Source organism: Oncorhynchus mykiss, chromosome 8 (genome assembly GCF_057628025.1).
Source record: "Oncorhynchus mykiss isolate SJ-2025 chromosome 8, ASM5762802v1, whole genome shotgun sequence".
NCBI lineage: Eukaryota > Metazoa > Chordata > Actinopteri > Salmoniformes > Salmonidae > Oncorhynchus > Oncorhynchus mykiss.
The window spans coordinates 36,355,153-36,383,018 of record NC_143029.1 but is presented as its reverse complement, the minus strand read 5'-3'; the positions used below and the strand labels follow the sequence as shown (position 1 = coordinate 36,383,018).

General features: G+C 43.3%; 1 protein-coding gene across 6 annotated transcripts in view; it reads right to left on the bottom strand.

Annotated features, from left to right (window-relative positions):
• LOC110529234 (mitogen-activated protein kinase-binding protein 1) overlaps nt 1-27,866 on the bottom strand; it is a 49,585-nt gene that overhangs the window by 13,164 nt on the left and 8,555 nt on the right. For all 6 annotated transcript variants that reach the window (XR_016497782.1, XR_016497783.1, XM_090243348.1 and 3 more), the window contains exons 2-21: nt 19,999-20,090; nt 15,965-16,027; nt 15,768-15,825; nt 14,720-14,890; nt 13,877-14,014; nt 13,476-13,658; nt 12,765-12,925; nt 12,371-12,560; nt 12,074-12,202; nt 11,672-11,856; nt 11,373-11,590; nt 11,114-11,184; nt 9,888-10,085; nt 9,226-9,337; nt 9,067-9,130; nt 8,823-8,933; nt 8,494-8,532; nt 5,325-5,479; nt 5,193-5,230; nt 770-982 (exon numbers count right to left, since the gene is read on the bottom strand). Coding sequence is in view for 4 of the 6 variants with exons in the window: in XM_090243348.1 (XP_090099474.1) it covers nt 770-982; nt 5,193-5,230; nt 5,325-5,479; nt 8,494-8,532; nt 8,823-8,933; nt 9,067-9,130; nt 9,226-9,337; nt 9,888-10,085; nt 11,114-11,184; nt 11,373-11,590; nt 11,672-11,856; nt 12,074-12,202; nt 12,371-12,560; nt 12,765-12,925; nt 13,476-13,658; nt 13,877-14,014; nt 14,720-14,890; nt 15,768-15,825; nt 15,965-16,027; nt 19,999-20,090 (2,589 nt within the window). In the remaining 2 variants the exon portion in view is untranslated. The remainder of the gene's footprint in view (nt 1-769; nt 983-5,192; nt 5,231-5,324; nt 5,480-8,493; nt 8,533-8,822; nt 8,934-9,066; nt 9,131-9,225; nt 9,338-9,887; nt 10,086-11,113; nt 11,185-11,372; nt 11,591-11,671; nt 11,857-12,073; nt 12,203-12,370; nt 12,561-12,764; nt 12,926-13,475; nt 13,659-13,876; nt 14,015-14,719; nt 14,891-15,767; nt 15,826-15,964; nt 16,028-19,998; nt 20,091-27,866) is intronic.

Sequence of the window (27,866 nt, the reverse complement as noted above, 5' to 3'; positions counted from 1 at the left end):
TGCTCTATAACATCAGTAGAGTAAGACCCTATCTCAACACAGGAAGCGCCGCAGGTCCTAATCCAGGCACTTGTCCTCTCCCGTCTGGACTACTGCAACTTGCTGTTGGCTATACTCAAACCATACACCCCAACCCTCCCACTCATTCTGCCACCTTGGGTCTCTTGGCCCTCCCACTCTTGGCCACCTCAAAACTATTCTATATCCTAGCACCCCAATGGTGGAACCAGCTTACCAATGAAGCTAGGACAGCAGAGTCCTTGCCCATCTTCCAAAAACATCTGAAATCCTACTTCTTCAAACAGCCCCCCCCCCCCTCAAACAAAAATAAACATTTACCAGCACTTGCACTTGACCCACCCCCCATCCTCCACCACACCCGAACCCACCCCTCCTTCTAGCTCTGACTCTACTGATAACGTACTGATAGCTACGTTATCGAAGAAAAATGTACTTTCCATGCTCTGGATAAGAGCGTCTGCTAAACTACGTAAAATGACAATCTGAGCGAGACTGCCTAACAAACTCGGACCATGATAAGAAATAGCTGGCCATGACACTAACTTCTGCTGACATGGGCTAATTGACTGACTATCAGTGACTAACATAACTGAGAAACTGCTGATGCAAAAACAAAATTGCAGAATTGCACCTTGTTTATTCTACTATTCTAACTTGCTTATACCCCCGACTGGGTCCATCAGAGGACCCGCCAGTTGCCCATCCCTGCTATAGATGCCAAAGCTCTCCCTCCTCCCTCTCTACTTACCGAGGCCCCTTGCAGGCTGGAGGTGCTCCCTGCGTCGCTCGCTTTGAGCCGGGAGGCCGGGCCTTTCTTGTGAGAGGAGCCGGTGATGGAGAAGGCCTCTAGCTGTCTCAGGTCCAGCATAGACTTGACCATGAGTTCCAGAGAACCCATACGACAGGACCAGCGACGCCGGGGCCGACTGGAGGGCTCAGGGGCCAGAGGGCTGTCTAGGGCCTGGAGAGGAGAGTGGAGGGAGGTGAAAGAAAGACAGAACACTCCCCTACATATTTATTTGGTCAGTGAAGCTAAAATGTTGAATTTGGCTCAGTACTGCAGAATTTTGGAATCGAGGTCAGATTTCTTTGAGGGTATTTTCATACATATCTGTTTAACTGTTTACTTTATGTATCTATGTCCCACAATTTGAACGTTGTCATAAGTATTTGAACAAAAAATTTATTTAGTCAAAAGTTTAGTATTTGGTCCAATAATCCAAGCACACATATCTACACACATAATCAAGCTTGTGACTCTACAAACTTGTCGGATGCATTTGCAGTTTGTTTTGATTGTGTTTTGATTATGTTGTGCCCAACCAAAGTGAATGGCAAATAATGTATTGTGTCATTTTGAAATAACTTCTATTGTAAATAAGAATAGAACACTTCAACATTCATGTGGATGCGAACATAATTACACATAATCATGAATGAATCGTGAATAATGATATTGAGAAAGATTACAGATGCACAAATATCATGCCACCAAAACATGCTAACCTCTCACAATTACCAATAATGGTCGAGGTTAGCAAATTTTTTTTGGGGGGGGGGTATGATATTTATATCTCTAACTTTCTCACTCATCATTATTCACGATTCATAGAGGATTATCCGTAATCATGGAAGCATTCACATTAATGTAGAAGTTTGTATTTCTTATTTATTTTATAAGTAACTCCAAAATGGCACAATACATTATTTACCATTCATTTCTATTGGGCACAACATAATCCGAAACACAACCAAAACAAACTGAAAATGCATCCAACAAGTTTGTAGTGTCACAAGCTTGATGTAGTCATTGTGTGCTAGGAGTATGGGACCAAATACTCAATGTTGACTAAATGTAATACACTACAAGTGCATTTTTCCAAATACTCATGACACCTTCAAATGGGGGGACTACCCAGCTAACACATTTGGTTCCTTGGAATTTGTGTGAACGTACGTTTTTGGTTTTCCATTAGTTCTGGGAATTAAGTTTCCTGATCGGTGAAACTGAACGTTTTTTTAAACATTGAGTCAGAAGTGATTTTTTTATTACTATGGTTCCTTAGAAGTTTGGGAGGTTTTATTAACGCTCTGAGAACAGAAATTATAGGTTATTTGGAGGTTTATGAAAAACTTCCTAAAAACTTCCACTGAATGTTTCAATAAGACTTTTAATAACATTGCTAGCTTGTTTTTGGTGAAAAAAATAAATTACTCCAAACACATGGAAATTCCTTACTCATGCATACAAAATGTTGTGACACGGCATCAGTCAGATTCAAACCTATAATCTTCTGTTCTCTATCCATAGAATTAGTCCACAGCACCACCAGGATGGAGCTAGCACGCCATATTTTTTTAAACTCATACAAAGCTGATCTATTCAAACAGACCCTATTTAAAAGGAAACAAGCCCTCATTAAGATCAGGTGTGGTCAATTAGTGGGCGTGGCCAAAACACCTGCACATACTTAAGATAGAGGATAGGGAGAGTTTTGTTGACGCTGAGAGCGGAATGTGTATGTTTTTACACAATGGGTGGGTCTAATCCTGAATGCTGGTTAAAACCGCATTACAGCCGGTGTCTATTCCACAAGTTACCACCGGCTAAATCTAGGACGTTAAAATGCCTATTCACTCTGTTCCATCTGACTGCACAATCCACTGTCTCATCAGTCCAGCCAGGCAAGTTTTCAACTTGATCTCCAGCATAAAAAGCATCTACATTATCTCACATTTCTTCTCGACCAACATTTAGTTTTCAACAGCGGAGATTTGAATAAACCTTGCTGTCCGTCTCTCCAACATTGTTTCAATATTCAAATTTGATCTCGAGCTGTCCCATAGTAATGAACGAGTCGGGACGAGAGACAGGCAGGGAGCGTTTCTCAGCCAGTCGAACTCATGAATCAGCTTGCATAAGTTTTATGGATATATAGGTAAAAAAGGTCAAACTAAACGAAGTGCAGCTACTGTAGTTTGCAGTCTTTCCAGATTCAGTTTGAAGTGATTGTGTTAGCTGTGTTATTTATTGGCTGGCTCCTCTGAACCAATGTCCTGATGAGTGAACACATTGTCTATGCCAGGCGACATCGCACCTCATTAGCTCATTGTTATGGATGAATCCAAATAACTGTCACTAGAAAACAGCATAAACTAATGCAAATACAACTACTGTTGTTATTCTATCTGCACTTTTTGGCGATTTTGTAAATTAGCCGTAGTTGGCTAGCTAGCAATGGAACGAACGACTGAGTCGCGTCCATAGATCCAGAACAGAAAGACTGAACAACTTGGTCGCATCTCTGGCCACCGAACCAATAGAACGAACAACCAGCCGGCTTGGGTAGCAACCCTAGACTTGTGTTGGGGCTATATCTTGTGGAAGGATGAAATGGTATGAATGTATTAATAAAAATAACATTATTAATTAAAAATGTCAATCACTACTTGAATATGTTGGTAACCCGTTGTATAAAAGTGATAATGCCCTCAAAGCAGGTGGGTTGAGGATAAATCGTCACGGTTTGCTTCTCGGGAATTATCAATTAATTAGATAACATTGTTAGAACGTTCTCCGAAAGTTAATGTTTTCTTGTGGTTTTCATGGAAAGTTTTCTTAATGTTCCTGGAACAATTTGAGAACATTACTTCAACCTCATTAGGATAGGTGTGCCGCTAGCGGGACACCTCGACAACATCCGATGAAATTGCAGAGCGCCAAATTCAAATTTCTATAAATATTTAACTTTCAGAAAATCACAAATGTAATACATCAAAATAAAGCTTAACTTGTTGTTAATCCAGCCGCGGTGTCAGATTTCAAAAAGGCTTTGCGGTGAAAGCAAACCATGCGATTATCTGAGGACAACGCCCCGCATACCAACACATGGAAAACATATTTCAACCAGGCAGGTGCGACACGAAAATCAGAAATAGCGATATTAAAAATGCCTTACCTTTGATGATCTTCTTCTGTTGGCACCCCAAAAGGTTGCGGTTACATCACAAACGGTCCTTTTGTTCGATAATGTCCTTCTTTATATCCATAAAAACTCAGTTTAGCTGGTGCGCTTGTCAATAATCCACTCAGTTTCTCTCCATCAAAATGAATCCCAAACGTTACTAAAACTTTTCCAAACAAGTCAAACAACATTTATAAATCAAACCTTAGGTATCCTAATACGCAAATACATGAACAAATGTAAGACTGAGAATAGTATGTTCATTACCGGAGATAAATAAGAAAGAACGCACTTTCTTCCACGCACTTGGAAACACTACAGCCAAAATGGGAGCCACCTAGAAAAACTACAATTTCTGGGTCATTTTTCCAAAAACCAGTCTGAAACTCTATCTAAAGACTGTTGGCATCTAGTGGAAGCCCTAGGAACTGCAATTTGGGAGGACTTTGGCTTATAATTAATTATATTACTAGCCATTGAAAACAGTGGTAAGCTGACATGTTTGGGGGGTTTCGCCTGCCATATCAGTTCTGTTATACTCACAGAGTATAAGAAACAGGCAGTTTACTTTGGGCACGCTTTTCATCCGGAGGTGAAAATACTGCCCCCTATCCCAATTAAGTTAAATAAAACCATGAGGAAACCTTCAGCAAACCAGTTGGAGAATGTTCCTAGAACATTACTAAAACTGAAATTAAATGCAACTATGTTTGAATGTTTAGGAAACGTTCTGTTAAAGTAATGACATACTAAGATTTTTTATTTTTTTGTCAAGTTCCTTAAATGTGCTGAGAATGTTCCAAAGCCAAGGAACTATCCTGCCCCATTCCCAGAAAGTTGTGGGAAGTTTGTATGAAAAATAACCATAGCACAACCACGCGCTCACCAAGCTCTAAGAAACATATGGTTCTCAGAACGTTATGTGCTAGCTGGGTAGGTACAGTGTTTTTATTTCTAAACTATAAAACAGATATGTATGAAAGTGTGCTCAAATAAAATATGACATTCTGTACGGTTGCCTCATAATGAATTATAAAACATTTGATCTCAAATGCTGGAGTATAGAGCCAAAATAAGGAAATTAGTGTCACTGTCCAAATAAATATGTAGGGGAGTGTAGTAAGAAAGAGAGTAGCATGACCAGCAGAGGGCAGAATGGAGCAACCTCTGTGTGTGTGCGTGCGTAACTACAACAGTTCAACAAACCTTCTTCGATTCCCAGTCCTGTCCTTCATCCGAGGCACCTATAATAGACAAGAATGCAGTATTTCATGTAGAGACCCTATAGGTAGAAGTTTCCCAAATGTTACATCCAGATATGACGACTCTGTTCTGTACCTGCGTCGTCGTCATGGCTACTCCCTGAGGAGGTGTTACTGTTTACTGTGATCTGTTCCAGGTCACAGGGATCGTCCCTCTCCTCTGGATCCTCCACCTCACGGTCACTCTCTGATGACATCAGACCAAGAGCCGGTGCACTGTACACCTCACGCCTATACCACACACAACAACGAGACAGTAGGACTGGGCGATATGGCGAAAATATAATATCATGATATTTTAATATTTTGGGATTGTATGATGGTATTTGATGTTTTTGAATAACAAAATAAAAAATGTGCTTCATGAGTAGTGCGTGACCCTAGTGTGGCAACACATACAGTGCCTTGTGAAAGTATTCGGCCCCCTTGAACTTTGCGACCTTTTGCCACATTTCAGGCTTCAAACATAAAGATATAAAACTGTATTTTTTTGTGAAGAATCAACAAGTGGGACACAATCATGAAGTGGAAAGACATTTATTGGATATTTCAAACTTTTTTAACAAATCAAAAACTGAAAAATTGGGCGTGCAAAATTATTCAGCCCCCTTAAGTTAATACTTTGTAGCGCCACCTTTTGCTGCAATTACAGCTGTAAGTCGCTTGAGGTATGTCTCTATCAGTTTTGCACATCGAGATACTGAATTTTTTTCCCTTTCCTCCTTGCAAAACAGCTCGAGCTCAGTGAGGTTGGATGGAGAGCATTTGTGAACAGCAGTTTTCAGTTCTTTCCACAGATTCTCAATTGGATTCAGGTCTGGACTTTGACTTGGCCATTCTAACACCTGGATATGTTTATTTTTGAACCATTCCATTGTAGATTTTGCTTTATGTTTTGGATCATTGTCTTGTTGGAAGACAAATCTCCGTCCCAGTCTCAGGTCTTTTGCAGACTCCATCAGGTTCTTCCAGAATGGTCCTGTATTTGGCTCCATCCATCTTCCCATCAATTTTAACCATCTTCCCTGTCCCTTCTGAAGAAAAGCAGGCCCAAACCATGATGCTGCCCCCACCATGTTTGACAGTGGGGATGGTGTGTTCAGGGTGATGAGCTGTGTTGCTTTTACACCAAACATAATGTTTTGCATTGTTGCCAAAAAGTTCCATTTTGGTTTCATCTGACCAGAGCACCTTCTTCCACATGTTTGGTGTGTCTCCCAGGTGGCTTGTGGCAAACTTTAAACGACACTTTTTATGGATATCTTTAAGAAATGGCTTTCTTCTTGCCACTCTTCCATAAAGGCCAGATTTGTGCAATATACGACTGATTGTTGTCCTATGGACAGAGTCTCCCACCTCAGCTGTTGATCTCTGCAGTTCATCCAGAGTGATCATGGGCCTCTTGGCTGCATCTCTGATCAGTCTTCTCCTTGTATGAGCTGAAAGTTTAGAGGGAAGGCCAGATGTTGGTAGATTTGCAGTGGTCTGATACTCCTTCCATTTCAATATTATCGCTTGCACAGTGCTCCTTGGGATGTTTAAAGCTTGGGAAATCTTTTTGTATCCAAATCCGGCTTTAAACTTCTTCACAACAGTATCTCGGACCTGCCTGGTGTGTTCCTTGGTCTTCATGATGCTCTCTGCGCTTTTGACGGACCTCTGAGACTATCACAGTGCAGGTGCATTTATAACATTGGATCATTCAGAGATCCTCACTGAACTTCTGGAGAGAGTTTGCTGCACAGAAAGTAAAGGGGCTGAATAATTTTGCACGCCCAATTTTTCAGTTTTTGATTTGTTAAAAAAGTTTGAAATATCCAATAAATGTCGTTCCACTTCATGATTGTGTCCCACTTGTTGTTGATTCGTCACAAAAAAATACAGTTTTATATCTTTATGTTTGAAGCCTGAAATGTGGCAAAAGGTCGCAAAGTTCAAGGGGGCCGAATACTTTCGCAAGGCACTGTACGTTCTAAGATATTTCAAGAAATGTAAATTGTGCATTCTCCATTCTGATTGTTTTATTACCGATCAGTCAAACTTTAACCCCAACATTGTTTTAGCATTTTCATCAATTTATGCATTTCTTGCACTCATTTGAGATCATTTCCACATGCATGATATGGACAAAAAAAATATAGGCCTTATTTTTTGACCAAATATTGCAATTACGATTTGACTTGCGATTTAGATCAAAACACTTGGGTGAACAGTTGGAATCATGGGAATAGAATGACTATTCTAATTCTATAGATATAATATAATTGTGGGCACTTTGAGTACAGTTTAATTTGACATGACAAATAAAAAAACACATAAAAAAGCCAGGGAGGAGTTATTGTGACAGGGTAGGAACCAAAGTGTTGGTCAGTGTTTTCTAATCTTTCACAACTGTCACGTATAATTCCTCTCCGGCCTCTAAGTCATCAGGCTGCTGATTATCCTGCACACCTGTCACCCTCGTCAAGTGCACCAGCACCTCATAACGCTCACTCCCTGTACTTGCTTCCCGACTCAGTCATTACAGAATAACACCTCACCTAAGGGAAGTATCAGGGTTTGTTTTTTTGTGCCAGTGTAAATGACGTCGGGTCCGGGAGCCGCTACAGGCCAGGCTCCCCTGCCTCAGCTGGATCGCCAGGCTCCCCTGCCTCCCCTGGCTCAGCCGGATCGCCAGGCTCCCCTGCTTCCACATGTTCGTCAGGCTCTCGTGCCTCAGCCGGTCTGTCAGGTTCCTGCTCCTCAGCAGGGGTGACCGGTCTGCTCCTGATCCTCGGGTTCGTCCCCTTTGTCGGCGTCCTGCGGCTGGAGCTACGTGTCGGTAAGGGGGGGGTACCGTCACTTATACTCCCTCTCCGGCCTCTAGGTCATCAGGCTGCTGATTATCCCGCACACCTGTCACCATCGTCAAGCGCACCAGCACCTCATAACACTCACTCCCTGTACTTGCTTCCCGACTCTCAGCGCACTTGTTACGGCAACATTAAATGTTTTCTCTTAGCAGTTTCATGTAGCTGACATATTCTTGTGGAGGTGACATGGCGTCAAATTCAAGATACAATAACAATTTGAACAGTTTGCTACTACACCGGCTGAAGAAGCGGAAAGAGCGTGGAGATGTGGAAATGGACAGCGAGGGAGAAGGAAAGGAGCTGAGTGTAGAGGGAAGCAGTGTGGTGAGGAAGAGTGGCGCCAAGTACAAAAATAAAATGTAACCTGGCGAGAGGAGAGTGGAGATGAATTACCTGCGGTGGCTCCTTGAGTGACAGGGAGCGGGGCTTAGTCTGTGAGGAAATCGGAATGAAGAGAGGGAGAGAGACGACTCAAGTAGCGGACTAAACTATAAAAACGGACGCTACACGTAGCGTATCATATTTAACAAACCAAACATTGAAATACCGTCTTAGAAGGTAAAACCCAAACCGGATCGTGCATCAATACCGGTATATAGTCAGATATGGTACACCACCCAGCCTTAGGAGACTTTGAAATGTCTGTGCTAGAGGACTGGACATACTCCTTGGTTTCTTGTGGAAACTGTTACCCTACTGCTTACACCCATCCAATCCTTTACCTGAGTGTGGATGTGTTGCAGGGGGGTGTGAGGAGGGTTCGTCTTAGTTGGGAAAGGCGTTCTCTCATACTCATGGTGAGCTCTGGAGCCAGACGCCACACGAAGATACAGCTGGAATAGACAACAGGCCATCAGTCAGACACACACACAGACACACAGACACACAGACACACAGACACACAGACACACAGACACACAGACAGACAGACAGACTCACACACACACACCAGGGCAGGGGTCATACCTGTCCCCAGACACAGAGATCAGATGTTTACAGTCGTTGGTGAACTTGATCCCAGTCACTATCTCTGAGAGCAGGAAAAGAATGAATCAACTGGGAGGTAGGTTATTTTGATACTCTGTGTGTGTGTTCGTGTGTGTACAGTATGTCATGGTCTGTTACCAGAGTGTCCGAACATGGTGGCCACACACACACCAGAGCGGAAGTCAAAGATGCTGATGTTCTTATCAGAGCAGCTGGTGGCAACGTACTGACCAGACGGATCAGTCTGCACCTGCATGGGACATAACAGAACAAAAAGGGTGAAACTAGTGATGGTACCAATATCAACAATTCAAATTATATCAATATCGTTTGATATCAATAGGAGCCAGGCATATCATGATATCGGTTTATCCTTGATGTAAATTACTATGTAAAAGAGCATACGTGACTGTTCCCCCAGGCACAAAATCATCTCACCGGCTCTCAATTTAGCATAGTTAACTGCCTGCTGATGGGCCATCCACAGACTTCCCATTGTACCCCAAAACTGGGTGGGTAGGTTAAGCCCCCAGAACATTCACACCTGTGACCTGGCCCAATGGGCAAGCAAGTTGTCTGAATGTCACAAATCCGTGGTAAGTGAAGTCCACACAGTTGCAATGCTATTTAGTCAAACCAAAATGACATGGATACAGATTTGACGCCATATCAGTGCCCATCTCCAGTCGAAACGCCATAACTATCACAAGCTTCATAAAGACCTTCTTTGAGGAGCAGCAACAGAGAGTTGACATTTTCTCTGTTTTTGACAAGAGTTTAAGAGTTGAATGATACTAAACCTTAAGCAGGCTGCCATCCTCAGTCTGTGAACCCTTGTAGAATGTCTTCTGCTTCCCATTGCTGATGTTGAAGATCCTGATGCATCGGTCCTGGCAGCCCACGGCAGCGTACTTACAGCTGGGCTCTACATCCATGTCATACAGAGTGGTCTTTCTCACCACGTGGTGAGAGCGCCTGAACTCTGTACCTCCGTCTGTCTGAGGGGGGAGAAAACAACAACCTCTGTACCTCCGTCTGTCTGAGGGAGGAGAGAACAACAACAACAACCTCTGTACCTCCGTCTGTCTGAGAGGGGAGAGAACAACAACCTCTGTACCTCCGTCTGTCTGAGGGGGGAGAGAACAACAACCTCTGTACCTCCGTCTGTCTGAGGGGGTAGAGAACAACAACAACAACCTCTGTACCTCCGTCTGTCTGAGGGAGGAGAGAACGACAACAACAACAACAACCTCTGTACCTCCGTCTGTCTGAGGGGGGAGAGAACAACAACAACCTCTGTACCTCCGTCTGTCTGAGGGGGGAGAGAACAACAACAACCTCTGTACCTCCGTCTGTCTGAGGGAGGAGAGAACAACAACAACAACCTCTGTCGGCGTTATCTAGCTTCCTCTTGAACAATAATGCTATCATCTTAAGGTATTCTACTCTCTATGCTCAGTGTCTGCAGTTCATGTACAAGCAGAGCTACATTCACTTACAGACGGTAACGGATGTTTTTAAAACTCTGAAAAACAAGATGGTGTGTGCAATTTCTCTGAATTAAATACCGACAGGCAGCCACTTGGTAAAAACAAAGAGCATGATAATAGATGGAACAGAGAGCACTGCCAGAGAAGATCAGATTGAGAGTGAGAGAGAGAGATGTATGTCAGTGTTTGTTTCCTAAACTGCCACTCAAATAACGTCTATTTACACGGGGAAAGTTAACAAGACATTTTTGGGTCTGGAAGTGGAACCCTGTCCCTGCGATGGACTAATGTTCCAGAACTTAACCGTAGTCCCATTCCCCTATCCATTATCCTAATAGGGACATTTGAAAAGGGAAGGATGACGAGTGGATGATGATGACTGCTGTCTCTTTTGCAAATGTTGAGATACTGAAAACCCAGTTAGTTACAAAGCGTTGCATTTACAACGACGCAAATGTTGGTCTTCCGTAATTGCAACGTGACACCCTAACGTGTTCCTTACCCTGTGTAGCCTGACTGAGTGTTGAGTGCCTTACCCTGTGAGCCGTACGGAAGTAGATGCTCTTGTCTGCTCCACAGCTGATCATCCTCACCTTGTTGTCATTGGCTGAGGGGGGGGAAGAGGCAAAGTAACCCTAGCCATGAGAACAACCCCAGAGCTTTGACCATGACAAAGATCTTACATACAGCATCTCCTACTGTCAAACCTTACTACATAGACCGTTTCTGTTCTACATATGTTGACGTCATGGTAACGTCTTTCGCTCTGATGCCGGGAGGTTACAGGTCACTCACCAGCGAATCGGACAGCGGTGATGGATGAAGAGTGTTCGTCCAGGGTCTGGACTAGGCCGTAGTCTTTCTCAGCATCCAGGACGTGGATCAGACGGTCGCGGCTCGCGGTGGCTAACAGCTTCAGACCCGTCTCTGGTTTAGAGTATTCCAGACACAGGATCTCTGAGTCATGGGCCTCCACCTTCTGAATCTCTGTCATACTGCTGAGGTCATGAACCCTGCAGAACACACACACACGTCACACACACACCCTGCACAGACATAACCAGCCTCCAGTCCATTCTCTTCCCGTTCCGTACCTCAGCATCCCGTTGCGGTCTCCAGACGCCAGGTGTTTCCCATCGGGGCTGACACAGATGGTCCTAATGCCTGTCCTGGTCTCTGCCGTCTGTCCGTCTGTCTTCTCTGTGCTAACAGACACACTTCCCTCCGTTTCCACCAGGGCGGCGGTGTTTTCATCCATATAGAGCACCTTCAGCAAGTCCTGAAGGTTAAGAGAGGTGGATGAAAGAAGGAAGAATGGCCAGAGATAGTGGACGAAAGAAGGATGGCCGGAGACCAGCGGGGGTGAGGGAGAAAGATGACTGCCAGGAGCCAATACAGCAAGAGGGTTAACAGTTGATCTCGACACAACACAGCTTTTTACATGCAGAGGTGGGTCGGCATCTACTAGAGTACACTGTTAAGTGTTGGACACATACCTTACTGAGAACATTCTGCGGATGTGTGTGTCCCTGCCTCTCTGTACTCCACAGTCGGACAGTGTTGTCTGCTGAACAGCTGAGGAACTCTCCCGAAGACAGGCCAGACTCTGGGACCTCCGGGACCATCTGGAGAACAGAGAAGGGGAGGAAGAACACATGGAGAAGGATGCGATGGTATTGTAAAGGAACACTCACTCTGCATCATACTGAAGTACTTCCATATAGCCTCAACTAATGAGACACTTAATCATCTCTACAGCCCTCAAATAGTACTCTGATATCTTGACATTTTACCTGTAGGTCCCAAACACAGGCGGCATGGTAGAGGGCAGAATGCACCTTGCCTACCCTGTGGAGGTCCCTGACATCCCACACATACAGGCTGTGGTCGTTATACACACAGCTCAACCAATGACTGGCCGGGTCATAGGTCACCGCCACAGAGTCAGGGTAGCGGGCGGACATCTTGTTGGAGAACAGGTGGCTGATGGGAGAAAATAAGTAATGTGTGACTTATGTTAATGCATGGTGTACCAGGAGAAACCTGCTTCAACTCCTAATATTGGTTGCAAAACAGGGTTGTGAAGATGCCTCTAGAAACTGACCTAAGGTTAGTTTCGTAAGCTGATCCTAGATCTATACCTAAGGGTAACTTCTACCCAGAGGTGTGTGTGTGTGTGTGTCACACCTGGCCTGGGTGATGCTGAACACATCAGTGCCAAGGTGGTGTGGTCTTGGCAGGGTACAGATGAACCCCAGGTCAGCAGGGCTGAAGGCTCGCACCATCCCATCAGCACAGCCACAGAAGATCAGCTCCTCTGACACACACAGAGCCCTGGCCACACTGGTCTACGGGGACAGGAAGATATCAATCAACCAATCAGTCTACCAATGACTCAATTGGTAACATGAAAGAGTGACTTGAAGGTGCTTCTCAGACACAGAGATTGGCACTGCTACGCACGGTCTATAGAGGGCAGGAAGTTATCCAATAGAGGAAATCTAGTGTCAAGGACCCGAGGATCCAGTCAGTAATGATCTAGTTTACATATCTATGCTCAATTTCCTGGCCTCACTCCTGGATGGACAAAGGTGTTCCCATTGAAAGTATCTCAAACACATCCTGTCCCCGTCCCTAACCTCTCTGTGATCCCCTTACTGCTTGGCAGGACACAGGGGACAAACAGACCTCAATAGAGCCTTCAGTTGGACAGAGTCCATACCAAAGACAGACATGAACTCGTTTCCCTCCACAGACACATGCCGGCCATTTCCTAGCACGAGGCCATCTGTTAACAGTCCAAAGGCACCTTCACACTCCGATGTCAGTCACTCACCCATAGGCCCACCCATTTGTCAGTGACTCACCCATAGGCCCGTCCATCTGTCAGTGACTCACCCGTAAGTCCACCCACTTGTCCAGCATCCTCTTGGGGTTGAACTCACAGAGCAGGCCGGAGGTGGTGATACAGAAGGTGCTTTCGGCCTTAGAGCCCCGCCCACACGCCACGTCACAAAAGAAGTTGTTCCTCAGCTCCCCCAGGAGCCCAGAGCGCCCCAGCAGAGGGACTGGAGCACTGGCCTGCACAGACAACAGAAACACTAGTGTTATTAGTATGAGACTTAGCATCAGGAGTCCAAAGCGCCCCAGCAAAGGGACTGGAGAGAAATGAGAGAGAGAAATGCAGTTAGTTAGTAGTGTGAAATGCAATGAGTAACAAGAGTTAGCCATTCTGTTATTCTGCTCACAATCAGTAGCATTAGCCTGCACAGAAACCCAAGGAACAGAGATGAAAGTACCTCGATAGATTTGGAGTGGTCCAGGTACCAGAACTTGACGTGTCTGTTCCCAGCTGTCACAAAGTAGGAGCTATCCTCAGAGAAGGACACTGCTGTCACCTTACTAGACACCTTGTTAGCAGCAATTATTGTGTTCTTCTGCAACCACAACAAAAACACAAAATGTATGAGGGCAGTAACCATAGAAGTATAGACCCTGTGGCAGTTACACAAGAAGAAGAGTAGATAATATGGATGTTGCTGTCTCTGGGGCAGTGGCTATAGCAGAAGGGTAGATAATATGGATGTTGCTGTCTCTGGGGCAGTGTCTATAGCAGAAGGGTAGATAATATGGATGTTGCTGTCTCTGGGGCAGTGGCTATAGCAGAAGAGTAGATAATATGGATGTTGCTGTCTCTGGGGCAGTGGCTATAGCAGAAGGGTAGATAATATGGATGTTGCTGTCTCTGGGGCAGTGGCTATAGCAGAAGGGTAGATAATATGGATGTTGCTGTCTCTGGGGCAGTGGCTATAGCAGAAGGGTAGATAATATGGATGTTGCTGTCTCTGGGGCAGTGGCTATAGCAGAAGAGTAGATAATATGGATGTTGCTGTCTCTGGGGCAGTGGTCTATAGCAGAAGGGTAGATAATATGGATGTTGCTGTCTCTGGGGCAGTGGCTATAGCAGAAGGGTAGATAATATGGATGTTGCTGTCTCTGGGGCCGTGGCTATAGCAGAAGGGCAGACAATATTGGCTCATAGAAAGGTCACACAGGGCAGATGAGAATTTCATTTGTTGACAGAAAAGGTGACATTGGGCAACTTAAGTAGGATGCCTATTGGCCAGAGGCTGCTGGCGTACCTTCCATGCCCAGACGTGGACCATCATGTCGTGCTGGTAACCCACGCTGACAATGTATTTACTGTTGGGAGAGAAGGCCACACAGGATACGCCATACTTATGTTCCTGCAGCTCCGCCACCTGCCGAAACTCACACACCTCCCACACACGCACCGCAGGCAGGTGACCCGACTGGGAGGGGGAGGGAGTGCGAGAACGAGAGAAGGGGAGATAGAGGGAGAGAAGGCGGGAGAGAGAGATAAAGTCACCGCGAGATTACACATGCCGTGTCAGCCACAATCCACACAGTCTGAAGCATTTCACACACTATCAAAAAGGTCAAAAAGGTTGTTACGTGAATGTGACTGTGCCCAGGTCAGAGTTCAGGACATGGATGACTGAGGATACAGAGACTCTATGAAAAACAGTGTGTGTTATCAGATCGTCCTCTCAGAGATGTCCACATTTTTACCCCTAGTCTTTATCCTACTGATTGTTCTGCTTCTGTAACAGATTAATCATTGCTTCCAAAGTAAGGGACTCAAATCAATAAAATGACAAAGTCTATCAGTGATATTCTAGTCTTTAACCATGACCCAAAAGAAAAGGAAATGTAGGAAGGATTCAATTGAGATACCTTCCTCAATAACCAATGATAACGTCTTCCCCCACCCTAATGGTTAAGGTTAGCATTGGGAAGGGAAAACTGATCCTAGATCTCTACCTAAGGGTTACTTCTACCCAGAGGTGTGTGTGTGTGTGTGCGTGCGTGTGTGTAACCAACAGCAGTCCTATGAGCATGGTACTTGGAACTTTGACCCCTGCTGCTATGGCAACTCTGAAGTGATCACCTATTTACAGAAAGGGATTTACTTAGGCTCTGATTGGCTAGCTGGGATTAGGCGTCACATCAACACAGCAGCGTAGAGCCACATGAGCTAATCTGGAGCTAGAACATTACCATACCTACAGTACAACCGCACTACAACACAGGGAGATATTCTATCAAACCCTCTAACCAGCTTTTGAGGATGACAGACAGACACAGAGACAGAGACAGACAACTCACCTCTCCTGTGACCAAGTATTTGCCATCTGAAGAGAAGGACAGAGCTGTGATAGTTTTCCTGTTAAAAAGAGAGAAGAGTATTCTGTGGTTAACAGTCATACATGTATCAGTGCGTGTTTCGGGGATGGGTAGAGGATGATTAGGTAATGAGTAGGATGGTGATTAGGGGTTGGTGGTGTGAATGAGTCATGTCTCACCTGGATGTATTCAGGATGTGGTGCTGTCTGTTCTTCTTGGGGTTCAGCAGAACCACCACACAGCTACAGAGCAGGAGAAACATCAGGGATTACTACTGTAACTACAGTGTAATTACACTGTATCCTCCCATTAAATTTGACCATCGTCTTATGCACTTTATCGGCAGCTGAGTAACATGTGGCTGCAGAGTAATATTTACATGACATAAAGGCAATTTGCATTTCCAAAAAGGCAGTGAGGAATATGGCACTCACTGTGAATACTTATGTAAATAACATATTTCTGCATCTAATTTCCAAGAAATTTGCAACCATTTCTAAAAACACGTTTTCACGTTGCCATTATGGGGTATTGTGAGAAGATAGATGTGGGAGAAAAAAAAAATCTATTTCATACATTTGGAATTCAGGCCGTAACACAACAAAATGTGGAATAAGTCAAGGGGTATGAACACTTTCTGAAGGCACTGTATGTAACAGTAGCAACCCAAAAGGGGTGTTAGTTAACCAACAGGCTTTAGAAGGGCTGTTTGTTCTGTATTCTGCAACAACGCTTCCCTTAATCCTGAATATATAATATGTAAAGCAGTGTTACTACTGTAAAGCTTCCACTGATCCTAAACAGAATCTCTAAGCCTGCCTGATAAATCGTGTGAACCTCTATGAGCTTCTACCTGACTGCCATTCAAAATCAGATACCCGAGTCCCTGTCATAATGTGTGCCTATCACTTCCTGCTATCATCACTTCCTGGTCACAGAGAATGTGAGGGTGTAAATTATGACAGGATACACTGGCCGCTAATTAAGACAGGACACGCTGGCAGCTATGAGAAACAGCGATGTGTGAACCACGTCCCTGGCCTATTAAGTGTGCCAGGAGTTTAAAATAGAGGGGCTGAGGAGGATTGGCAAAGGTATGAACAATGGCACACACACACACAGTCCTTGGCGCAGAGCTAGTCCAAGGACCTAATTCTCTTGTTGTTCCAGACATTGGCCTGAATAATAAGGTTATGACAGAGGCTTTTAGGAAGCATGGCCTACTTACTGCATTTCTGCTTCTGTTTACTGTTTCTGCTTACAGGCAGACAGAGTCCACAGCAACTCGGAGAAATGAAATGCTGATCGTCCACTAAATACTCCATTCGTTCATCCCTCTAACCCCATCCCATTTTAGCTTGGACGTATTCAGCACTGCTAATGTTGAACAAGGACCTTACATAGTCTGCAAGATGGAACAGCAACTCTGTGTACAGCACAGTTAACCTCACTAGGGTACGTGGGATGCTAGCGTCCCACCTGGCCAACATCCAGTGAAATTGCAGAGCGCCAAATTCAAAAACAGAAAGTGTTATACATCGGTTTATAGATTAACTCAGATTGCCAGATTTCAAAAAGACTTTACGGTGAAAGCATACCATGAGATTATCTGAGAACAGCGCCCAGCAGACAAAACTTTACAAACAGTAACCAACCAAGTAGAGGAGTTACACAAGTCAGAAATAGAGATAAAATTAATCACTTACCTTTGATGATCTTCATATGGTTGCACTCACAAGACTCCCATTTACTCAATAAATGTTTGTTTTGTTCGATAAAGTCCCTGTTTATATCCAAAAATCTCAGTTTTGTTCGCACGTTTTGTTCAGTAAGCCACAGGCTCAAACGTAGTCACAACAGGCAGACGAAAAATCCAAATAGTGTCCGTAAAGTTCATAGAAACATTTAAAACAATGTTGTTTTTAGCCTAAATAATCAATAATATTTCAACCAATATTAACGTTGTCAAACAAGAAAAAGGCGCACTCTCGGTCGCGCGCATGAAAAAGCTCTGAGACACTGCAGTGTCCACTCAGAGTGCTTACTCCCTCATTTTTCACAATACAAGCCTGAAACAATTTCTAAAAAGACTGTTGAAAACTAGTGGAAGCCATAGGAAGTGCAATTTGAGTCATAAGTCAATGGATACTGTAATGGCATTCAATAGAAAACTACAAACATTTTTAAAAATCCCACTTCCTGGATGGATTTTTCTCAGTTCTGTTTTACTCAAATACATTCTTTTAACAGTTGTGGAACCTTTAGAGTGTTTTCTATTCAAATCTACCAATTATATGCATATTCTAGCTTATGCATATCCTAGCTTCTGGGCCTGAGTAGCAGGCAGTTTACTTTGGTCACGCTTTTCATCCAGAAGTGAAAATAGTGCCCCCTACCCGAGTGAAGTTAAAGCAACACGTAGGGAACGAGTCCCGGGATGAGAGTAGAGTATTACAGAGCAATCTTGATGAGCTTTAAAAAGGGGCAGTGTAGTCCAAAAAGTGATTTGAATTATTTTGTAATTATATTTTGACACTATAAAGGTTGAAATAACACTCTGAAGTTGTGAAAATTATGATAATGCTCTTTAGGTGCAAGAGCACCTAAAGAGCATTTTACTGGAATTTCAGACTGTTTTTGGCCCACAGCATGACATCACAATCTGATCTGATTATTCTGACCAATCATATTTTATTTGCACAGTCTAGATGATCATATCCTCCAATCAGGGTTGTGTATGTAAATATATTTACATTTGTATTGACACGCCCACACAATCAGACTGAGCATTTCAATGGCAAAAGGAGGCCCAGGGAAATAAATGATAAAAATACTTATTTTCATGAAATAAAACACACACACAATGATTTAAGACATACACTGATGATTTAAAAAGACTGCATGGGGGCTTTAACATTATTTGATGAGCACTGTCAGATCAGAGAAGAAAAAAAACACACAGACAGATACCACAAACAGTGCTTGATAAGCTTTCAGGTTTCATTGTAGTGTGACAATCTCTCTCCGAATCTCTTTTATTCACATGTAGTCACGCACGCATGCACCAGACCTGGGCTCAAATGTATGTGTTTTTGAGTAAATACTTGAGTATTTCAATGGTTATTTGTAAAAAATAAAAAATAAAAAACATTTAAAAAAATAGAAAAAAAGAGGAATAGTCTACCAAATTGTACTTTTAAATGTAAATACTTGTTTTAAATACTATACTGAACTAAAATAGAAAACGCAACATGCAACAATTTCACTGAGTTACAGTTCATATAAGGAAATCAGTCAATCAAAATAAATAAATGAGGCCCTAATCTATGGATTTCACATGAATGGGCAGGGGCGCAGCCATGGATGGGCCTGGGAGGGCACGGGCCCACCCACTGGGGAGCCAGGCCCATCCAGTCAGAATTTGTTTTTCCCCACAAAAGGGATTTATGACAGACAGAAATACTCCACACGTTCATCAGCTGTCTGGGTGTCTGGTCTCAGATGATCCCGCACATGAAGACGCCAGATGTGGAGGTCCTGGGCTGGTGTGGTTACACGTGGTCTGCAATTGTATAGCCAGTTGGACGTACTGCCAAATTCTCGAAAACGACATTGGATTCGGTTTATGGTAGAGAAATGAACATTAAATTCTCTGGCAACAGCTCTGGTGGACAGTCCTGCAGTCGGCATGCCAATTGCACACTCCCTCAAAACTTAAGACATCTGTGGCATTGTGTTGTGTAACAAAACTGCACATTTTAGAGTGTCCTTTCATTGTCCCCAGCACAAGGTGCACCTATGTAATGATCATGCTGTTTAAATCAGCTTCTTGACATGCCACATCTGTCAGATGGATGGATTATCTTGGCAAAGGAGAAATGCTCACTGACAGAGACGTAAACAAATTTGTGCACAGAATTTGAGATAAATAAGCTTTTTGTGCATATGTAACATTTTTGGGATCTTTTATTTCAGCTCATGAAACATGGGACCAAAACTTTACGTGGCATTTATATTTTTGTTCAGTAAAAATACCTGAGTTAAATTAATGGGAGTGTATTTGAGTATTGAGTAAAAACATGACTACTCTTTTCAAATACAATATATCTGAATGTATGCGAAAGTAATTGAGACATTTGAAATAGTATTTGAAACCAGGTATGGCATGCACGCACTCAAAACTCTCTCTCTCTTTCTCTCCCCCTAGACTCACCCAGCAGGATAGGCCACAAGTCCAGAGTGGGGGTCACAGGCCAGACCACTGTTACCAGAGGCTGTGATTCCCAGGACCCTCTCCAAAGTCACCTACAGAGGGAGACAGACAATTCTAGAGTTTTAACAAGCCAATCCCAAATCCAGCCCTGGTCCCTAGCCCGCAATCACTATGCATTAGTGAAGATCTGAGAGGATTTTATAAAAAGGGATAATCAACTCGGGGCTCTATGCGTTCTCTGGAAAATAATGCAACGTTGTTCATGCATAGCCCCTCGTTGATGATCCCTTATGTATTGCATGTCTGTTTATGAACCCTGGAAGATTAGCCCTGATGGACCACCCAGCTAGCAAATAACGTTCTGAGAACCATATGTTTCTTAGAGCGTGGTTGGTTATCCTATGGTTATTTTGCATACAACCTTCAAACAATTTTCTGGGAATGGTGCAGTATAGTTGCTTGGCTTTGGAAGATTCTCAGCATATGTAAGGATCTTAGCAAAAAAAATATATATATATTGTTATTCCATTACTTTAACATTTCATAAAAGTTCAAACATGTTTATATTTAATTTCAATTTTGGTAATGTTCTAGAAACGTTCACCAACTTGGTTTGACATTGGGGACGTTCTGAAATTGTTTCTTAATGTTCTCCAAACTATGTTCTTCTGTGGGAATTTCAGTACTTCAGCATAATGTTTCCTACAGGCTTCCATCTTGTTCTACAGTTGAAGTCTGAAGTTTCCATACACCTTGGCCAAATACATTCCCAGTGGGTCAGAAGTTTACATACACTCAATTAATATTTAGTAGCAATGCCACAAGCTTCCCAAAATAAGTTGGGTGAATTTTGGCCCATTCCTCCTGACAGAGCTGGTGTAACTGAGTCAGGTTTGTAGGCCTCCTTGTTCGCACACGCTTTTTCAGTTCTGCCCAGAAATGTTCTATGGCATTTAGGTCAGGGCTTTGTGATGGCCACTCCAATACCTTGACTTTGTTGTCCTTAAGCCATTTTGCCACAACTTTGGAAGTATGCTTGGGGTCATTGTCCATTTGGAAGAGCCATTTGCGACTTCAACTTCCTGACTGATGCCTTGAGATGTTGCTTCAATATGACCACAAAATGTTCCTGCCTCATGATGCCATCTATTTTGTGAAGTGCACCAATTCCTCCTGCAGCAAAGCACCATCACAACATGATACTGCCACCCCCGTGCAGCATGGTTGGGATGGTGTTCTTTGGCTTGCAAGTGTCCCCCATTTTCCTCCAAACATAACGATGGTCATTATGGCCAAAGTTCTATTTTTATTTTTCAAAGTTCTATTTTTGTTTCATCAGACCATCTATTGTATCTTGCCTATGCCACTCGGTCATTCCTCATCCATATACAGTGCCTTGCGAAAGTATTCGGCCCCCTTGAACTTTGCGACCTTTTGCCACATTTCAGGCTTCAAACATAAAGATATAAAACTGTATTTTTTTGTGAAGAATCAACAACAAGTGGGACACAATCATGAAGTGGAATGACATTTATTGGATATTTCAAACTTTTTTAACAAATCAAAAACTGAAAAATTGGGCGTGCAAAATTATTCAGCCCCCTTAAGTTAATACTTTGTAGCGCCACCTTTTGCTGCAATTACAGCTGTAAGTCGCTTGGGGTATGTCTCTATCAGTTTTGCACATTGAGATACTGAATTTTTTTCCCTTTCCTCCTTGCAAAACAGCTCGAGCTCAGTGAGGTTGGATGGAGAGCATTTGTGAACAGCAGTTTTCAGTTCTTTCCACAGATTCTCGACTGGATTCAGGTCTGGACTTTGACTTGGCCATTATAACACCTGGATATGTTTATTTTTGAACCATCCCATTGTAGATTTTGCTTTATGTTTTGGATCATTGTCTTGTTGGAAGACAAATCTCCGTCCCAGTCTCAGGTCTTTTGCAGACTCCATCAGGTTCTTCCAGAATGGTCCTGTATTTGGCTCCATCCATCTTCCATTCAATTTTAACCATCTTCCCTGTCCCTGCTGAAGAAAAGCAGGCCCAAACCATGATGCTGCCACCACCATGTTTGACAGTGGGGATGGTGTGTTCAAGGTGATGAGCTGTGTTGCTTTTACACCAAACATAACGTTTTGCATTGTTGCCAAAAAGTTCCATTTTGGTTTCATCTGACCAGAGCACCTTCTTCCACATGTTTGGTGTGTCTCCCAGGTGGCTTGTGGCAAACTTTAAACAACACTTTTTATGGATATCTTTAAGAAATGGCTTTCTTCTTGCCACTCTTCCATAAAGGCCAGATTTGTGCAATATACGACTGATTGTTGTCCTATGGACAGAGTCTCCCACCTCAGCTGTAGATCTCTGCAGTTCATCCAGAGTGATCATGGGCCTCTTGGCTGCATCTCTGATCAGTCTTCTCCTTGTATGAGCTGAAAGTTTAGAGGGACGGCCAGGTCTTGGTAGATTTGCAGTGGTCTGATACTCCTTCCATTTCAATATTATCGCTTGCACAGTGCTCCTTAGGATGTTTAAAGCTTGGGAAATCTTTTTGTATCCAAATCCGGCTTTAAACTTCTTCACAACAGTATCTCGGACCTGCCTGGTGTGTTCCTTGTTCTTCATGATGCTCTCTGCGCTTTTAACGGACCTCTGAGACTATCACAGTGCAGGTGCATATATACGCAGACTTGATTACACACAGGTGGATTGTATTTATAATCATTAGTCATTTAGGTCAACATTGGATCATTCAGAGATCCTCACTGAACTTCTGGAGAGAGTTTGCTGCACTGAAAGTAAAGGGGCTGAATAATTTTGCACGCCCCATTTTTCAGTTTTTGATTTGTTAAAAAAGTTTGAAATATCCAATAAATGTCGTTTCACTTCATGATTGTGTCCCACTTGTTGTTGATTCTTCACAAAAAAATACATTTTTACATCTTTATGTTTGAAGCCTGAAATGTGGCAAAAGGTCGCAAAGTTCAAGGGGGCCGAATACTTTCGCAAGGCACTGTATTTATATGTACATATTCTTATTCCATCCCTTTACTTAGATTTGTGTGTATTAGGTAGTTGTGGAATTGTTAATGTCATGATGTGCCCCTATCTCTCTCCACAGTTTTATGACGGTCATAAATACTCTGCTTCTGGGTCTGTAGTATTGGGATTGGAATGTGTGCCTTTGGGACACAGAGAGAGACTTGGCCAAAATGTAACATCAAAAGGTTGAATAATGAAACAGTATCTCTGTAAATCCGGACAGTTCGAATGGTCGGTGGGAAATCAAGGAATGACCATGTCGAATTTGTTTCATTTGGTGACCTCATGAGAGACAGGAGATCCACATTATTGTATATTTGTTTGTAAACACTTCTCAATTATGGGGTTTGCATCCGACTGTTGTATAAAATAAATGGTTAAGTATAAGAATACTTTTGGAAAGACAACAATGTGATTTTAGTCTATGTAAATGAGAATAGCTTTTCATAGTAACTTCTGATCAGTCAGTGGAACACCCCTTCTCTACTCCAGTATAAAGCCAACTTCTGATGAAATTTACAGTGGGGCAAAAAAGTATTTAGTCAGCCACCAACTGTGCAAGTTCTCCCACTTAAAAAGATGAGAGGCCTGTAATTTTCATCGTAGGTACACTTCAACTATGACAGACAAAATGAGAAGAAAAAAAATCCAGAAAATCACATTGTAGGATTTGTAATGAATTTATTTGCAAATTATGGTGGAAAATAAGTATTTGATCAATAATAAAAGTTTATCTCAATACCTTGTTATATACCCTTTGTTGGTAATGACAGAGGTCAAACGTTTTCTGTAAGTCTTCACAAGGTTTTCACACACTGTTGCTGGTATTTTGGCCCATTCCTCCATGCAGATCTCCTCTAGAGCAGTGATGTTTTGGGGCTGTTGCTGGGCAACACGGACTTTCAACTCCCTTCAAAGATTTTCTATGGGGTTGAGATCTGGAGACTGGCTAGGCCACTCCAGGACCTTGAAATGCTTCTTACGAAGCCACTCCTTCGTTGCCCAGGCAGTGTGTTTTGGATCATTATCATGCTGAAAGACCCAGCCACGTTTCATCTTCAATGCCCTTGCTTCAATGCCCACTCAAAATCTCACGATACATGGCCCCATTCATTTTTTCCTTTACACGGATCAGTCGTCCTGGTCCCTTTGCAGAAAAACAGCCCCAAAGCATGATGTTTCCACCCCCATGCTTCACAGTAGGTATGTTCTTTGGATGCAACTCAGCATTCTTTGTCCTCCAAACAGGACGAGTTGAGTTTTTACAAAAAAAAGTAATATTTTGGTTTCATCTGACCATATGACATTCTCCCAATCTTCTTTTGGATCATCCAAATGCTCTCTAGCAAACTACAGACGGGCCTGGACATGTACTGGCTTAAGCAAGGGGACACGTCTGGCACTGCAGGATTTGAGTCCCTGGCGGCGCAGTGTGTTACTGATGGTAGGCTTTGTTACTTTGGTCCCAGCTCTCTGCAGGTCATTCACTAGGTCCCCCCGTGTGGTTCTGGGATTTTTGCTCACCGTTCTTGTGATCATTTTGACCCCACGGGGTGAGATCTTGCGTGGAGCCCCACGGTCTTGTATGTCTTCCATTTCCTAATAATTGCTCCCACAGTTGATTTCTTCAAACCAAGCTGCTTACCTATTGCAGATTCAGTCTTCCCAGCCTGGTGCATGTCTACAATTTTGTTTCTGGTGTCCTTTGACAGCTCTTTGGTCTTGGCCATAGTGCAGTTTGGAGTGTGACTGCTTGAGGTTGTGGACAGGTGTCTTTTATACTGATAACAAGTTCAAACAGGTGCCATTAATACAGGTAACGAGTGGAGGACAGAGGAGCCTCTTAAAGAAGAAGTTACAGGTCTGTGAGAGCCAGAAATCTTGCTTGTTTGTAGGTGACCAAATACTTATTTTCCACCATAATTTGCAAATAAATTCATTAATTCACACATCCTACAATGTGATTTTCCTGATTTTTTTCTAAATTTGTCTGTCATAGTTGAAGTGTACCTACGATGAAAATTACAGAACACGACGAGTCTCCCCCTGGTTCTCTCTTCTACATTACATTTGTTTCCTCATCAATCTACACACAAGACACCATAATGACAAAGCGAAAACAGGTTCTAGATTGATTTGCTAATTTATTAAAAGTAAAAAACAGAAATACCTTATTTATGTAAGTAGTCAGACCCTTTGCTATAAACTCAAAATTGAGCTCAGGTGAATCCTGCTTCCATTGACCATCCTTGGGATGTTTCTACAACTTGACTGGAGTCCACCTGTGGTTAATTCAATTGATTGGAAATTATTTGGAAAGGCACACCTGTCGATTTAAGGTCCCGCAGTTGACAGTGGATGTCAGAGCAAAAACCAAGCCATGAGGTCGAAGGAATTGTTCGTAGACCTCCAAGACAGGATTGTGTCGAGGCAAAGATCTGGGGAAGGGTACCAAAACATGCAGCATTGAAAGTCCCCAAGAACACAGTGGCCTCCCTCATTCCTTAATGGAAGAAGTTTAGAACCACCAAAACTCTTCCTAGAGCTGGCCGCCAGGCCAAACTGCGCAATCCGTATAGTGGTGGCAGCATCATGCTGTGGGGATGTTTGTCAGCGGCAGGGACTGGGAGACTAGTCAGGATCGAGGGAAAGTTGAACAGAGTAAAGTACAGACAGAGATACCTGATGAAAACCCTCTCCAGAACGCTCTGACTGGGGCAAAGTTTCACCTTCCAACAAGACAATGACCCTAAGCACACAGCCAAGACAACGCAGGGGTGATCTAATGTCGTAACGTTGACTATTCATTCATATTTATTTTATTTATTTATTTTACCTTTATTTAACCAGGTAGGCAAGTTGAGAACAAGTTCTCATTTACAATTGCGACCTGGCCAAGATAAAGCAAAGCAGTTCGACAGATACAACAACACAGAGTTACACATGGAGTAAAACAAACATACAGTCAATAATAAAGTATAAACAAGTCTATATACAATGTGAGCAAATGAGGTGAGAAGGGAGGTAAAGGCAAAAAAAGGCCTTGGTGGCAAGGTAAATACAATATAGCAAGTAAAACACTGGAATGGTAGTTTTGCAATGGAAGAATGTGCAAAGTAGAAATAAAAATAATGGGGTGCAAAGGAGCAAAATAAATAAATAAATTAAATACAGTTGGGAAAGAGGTAGTTGATAGGGCTAAATTATATGTGGGCTATGTACAGGTGCAGTAATCTGTGAGCTGCTCTGACAGTTGGTGCTTAAAGCTAGTGAGGGAGATAAGTGTTTCCAGTTTCAGAGATTTTTGTAGTTCGTTCCAGTCATTGGCAGCAGAGAACTGGAAAGAGAGGCGGCCAAAGAAAGAATTGGTTTTGGGGGTGACTAGAGAGATATACCTGCTGGAGCGTGTGCTACAGGTGGGAGATGCTATGGTGACCAGCGAGCTGAGATAAGGGGGGACTTTACCTAGCAGGGTCTTGTAGATGACATGGAGCCAGTGGGTTTGGCGACGAGTATGAAGCGAGGGCCAGCCAACGAGAGCGTACAGGTCGCAATGGTGGGTAGTGTATGGGGCTTTGGTGACAAAACGGATTGCACTGTGATAGACTGCATCCAGTTTGTTGAGTAGGGTATTGGAGGCTATTTTGTAAATTACATCGCCAAAGTCGAGGATTGGTAGGATGGTCAGTTTTACAAGGGTATGTTTGGCAGCATGAGTGAAGGATGCTTTGTTGCGAAATAGGAAGCCAATTCTAGATTTAACTTTGGATTGGAGATGTTTGATATGGGTCTGGAAGGAGAGTTTACAGTCTAACCAGACACCTAAGTATTTGTAGTTGTCCACGTATTCTAAGTCAGAGCCGTCCAGAGTAGTGATGTTGGACAGGCGGGTAGGTGCAGGTAGTGATCGGTTGAAGAGCATGCATTTAGTTTTACTTGTATTTAAGAGCAGTTGGAGGCCACGGAAGGAGAGTTGTATGGCATTGAAGCTTGCCTGGAGGGTTGTTAACACAGTGTCCAAAGAAGGGCCGGAAGTATACAGAATGGTGTCGTCTGCGTAGAGGTGGATCAGAGACTCACCAGCAGCAAGAGCGACCTCATTGATGTATACAGAGAAGAGAGTCGGTCCAAGAATTGAACCCTGTGGCACCCCCATAGAGACTGCCAGAGGTCCGGACAACAGACCCTCAGATTTGACACACTGAACTCTATCAGAGAAGTAGTTGGTGAACCAGGCGAGGCAATCATTTGAGAAACCAAGGCTGTTGAGTCTGCCGATGAGGATGTGGTGATTGACAGAGTCGAAAGCCTTGGCCAGATCAATGAATACGGCTGCACAGTAATGTTTCTTATCGATGGCGGTTAAGATATCGTTTAGGACCTTGAGCGTGGCTGAGGTGCACCCATGACCAGCTCTGAAACCAGATTGCATTGCATAGCAGAGAAGGTATGGTGAGATTCAAAATGGTCGGTAATCTGTTTGTTGACTTGGCTTTCGAAGACCTTAGAAAGGCATGGTAGGATAGATATAGGTCTGTAGCAGTTTGGGTCAAGAGTGTCCCCCCCTTTGAAGAGGGGGATGACCGCAGCTGCTTTCCAATCTTTGGGAATCTCAGACGACACGAAAGAGAGGTTGAACAGGCTAGTAATAGGGGTGGCAACAATTTCGGCAGATAATTTTAGAAAGAAAGGGTCCAGATTGTCTAGCCCGGCTGATTTGTAGGGGTCCAGATTTTGCAGCTCTTTCAGAACATCAGCTGAATGGATTTGGGAGAAGGAGAAATGGGGAAGGCTTGGGCGAGTTGCTGTTGGGGGTGCAGTGCTG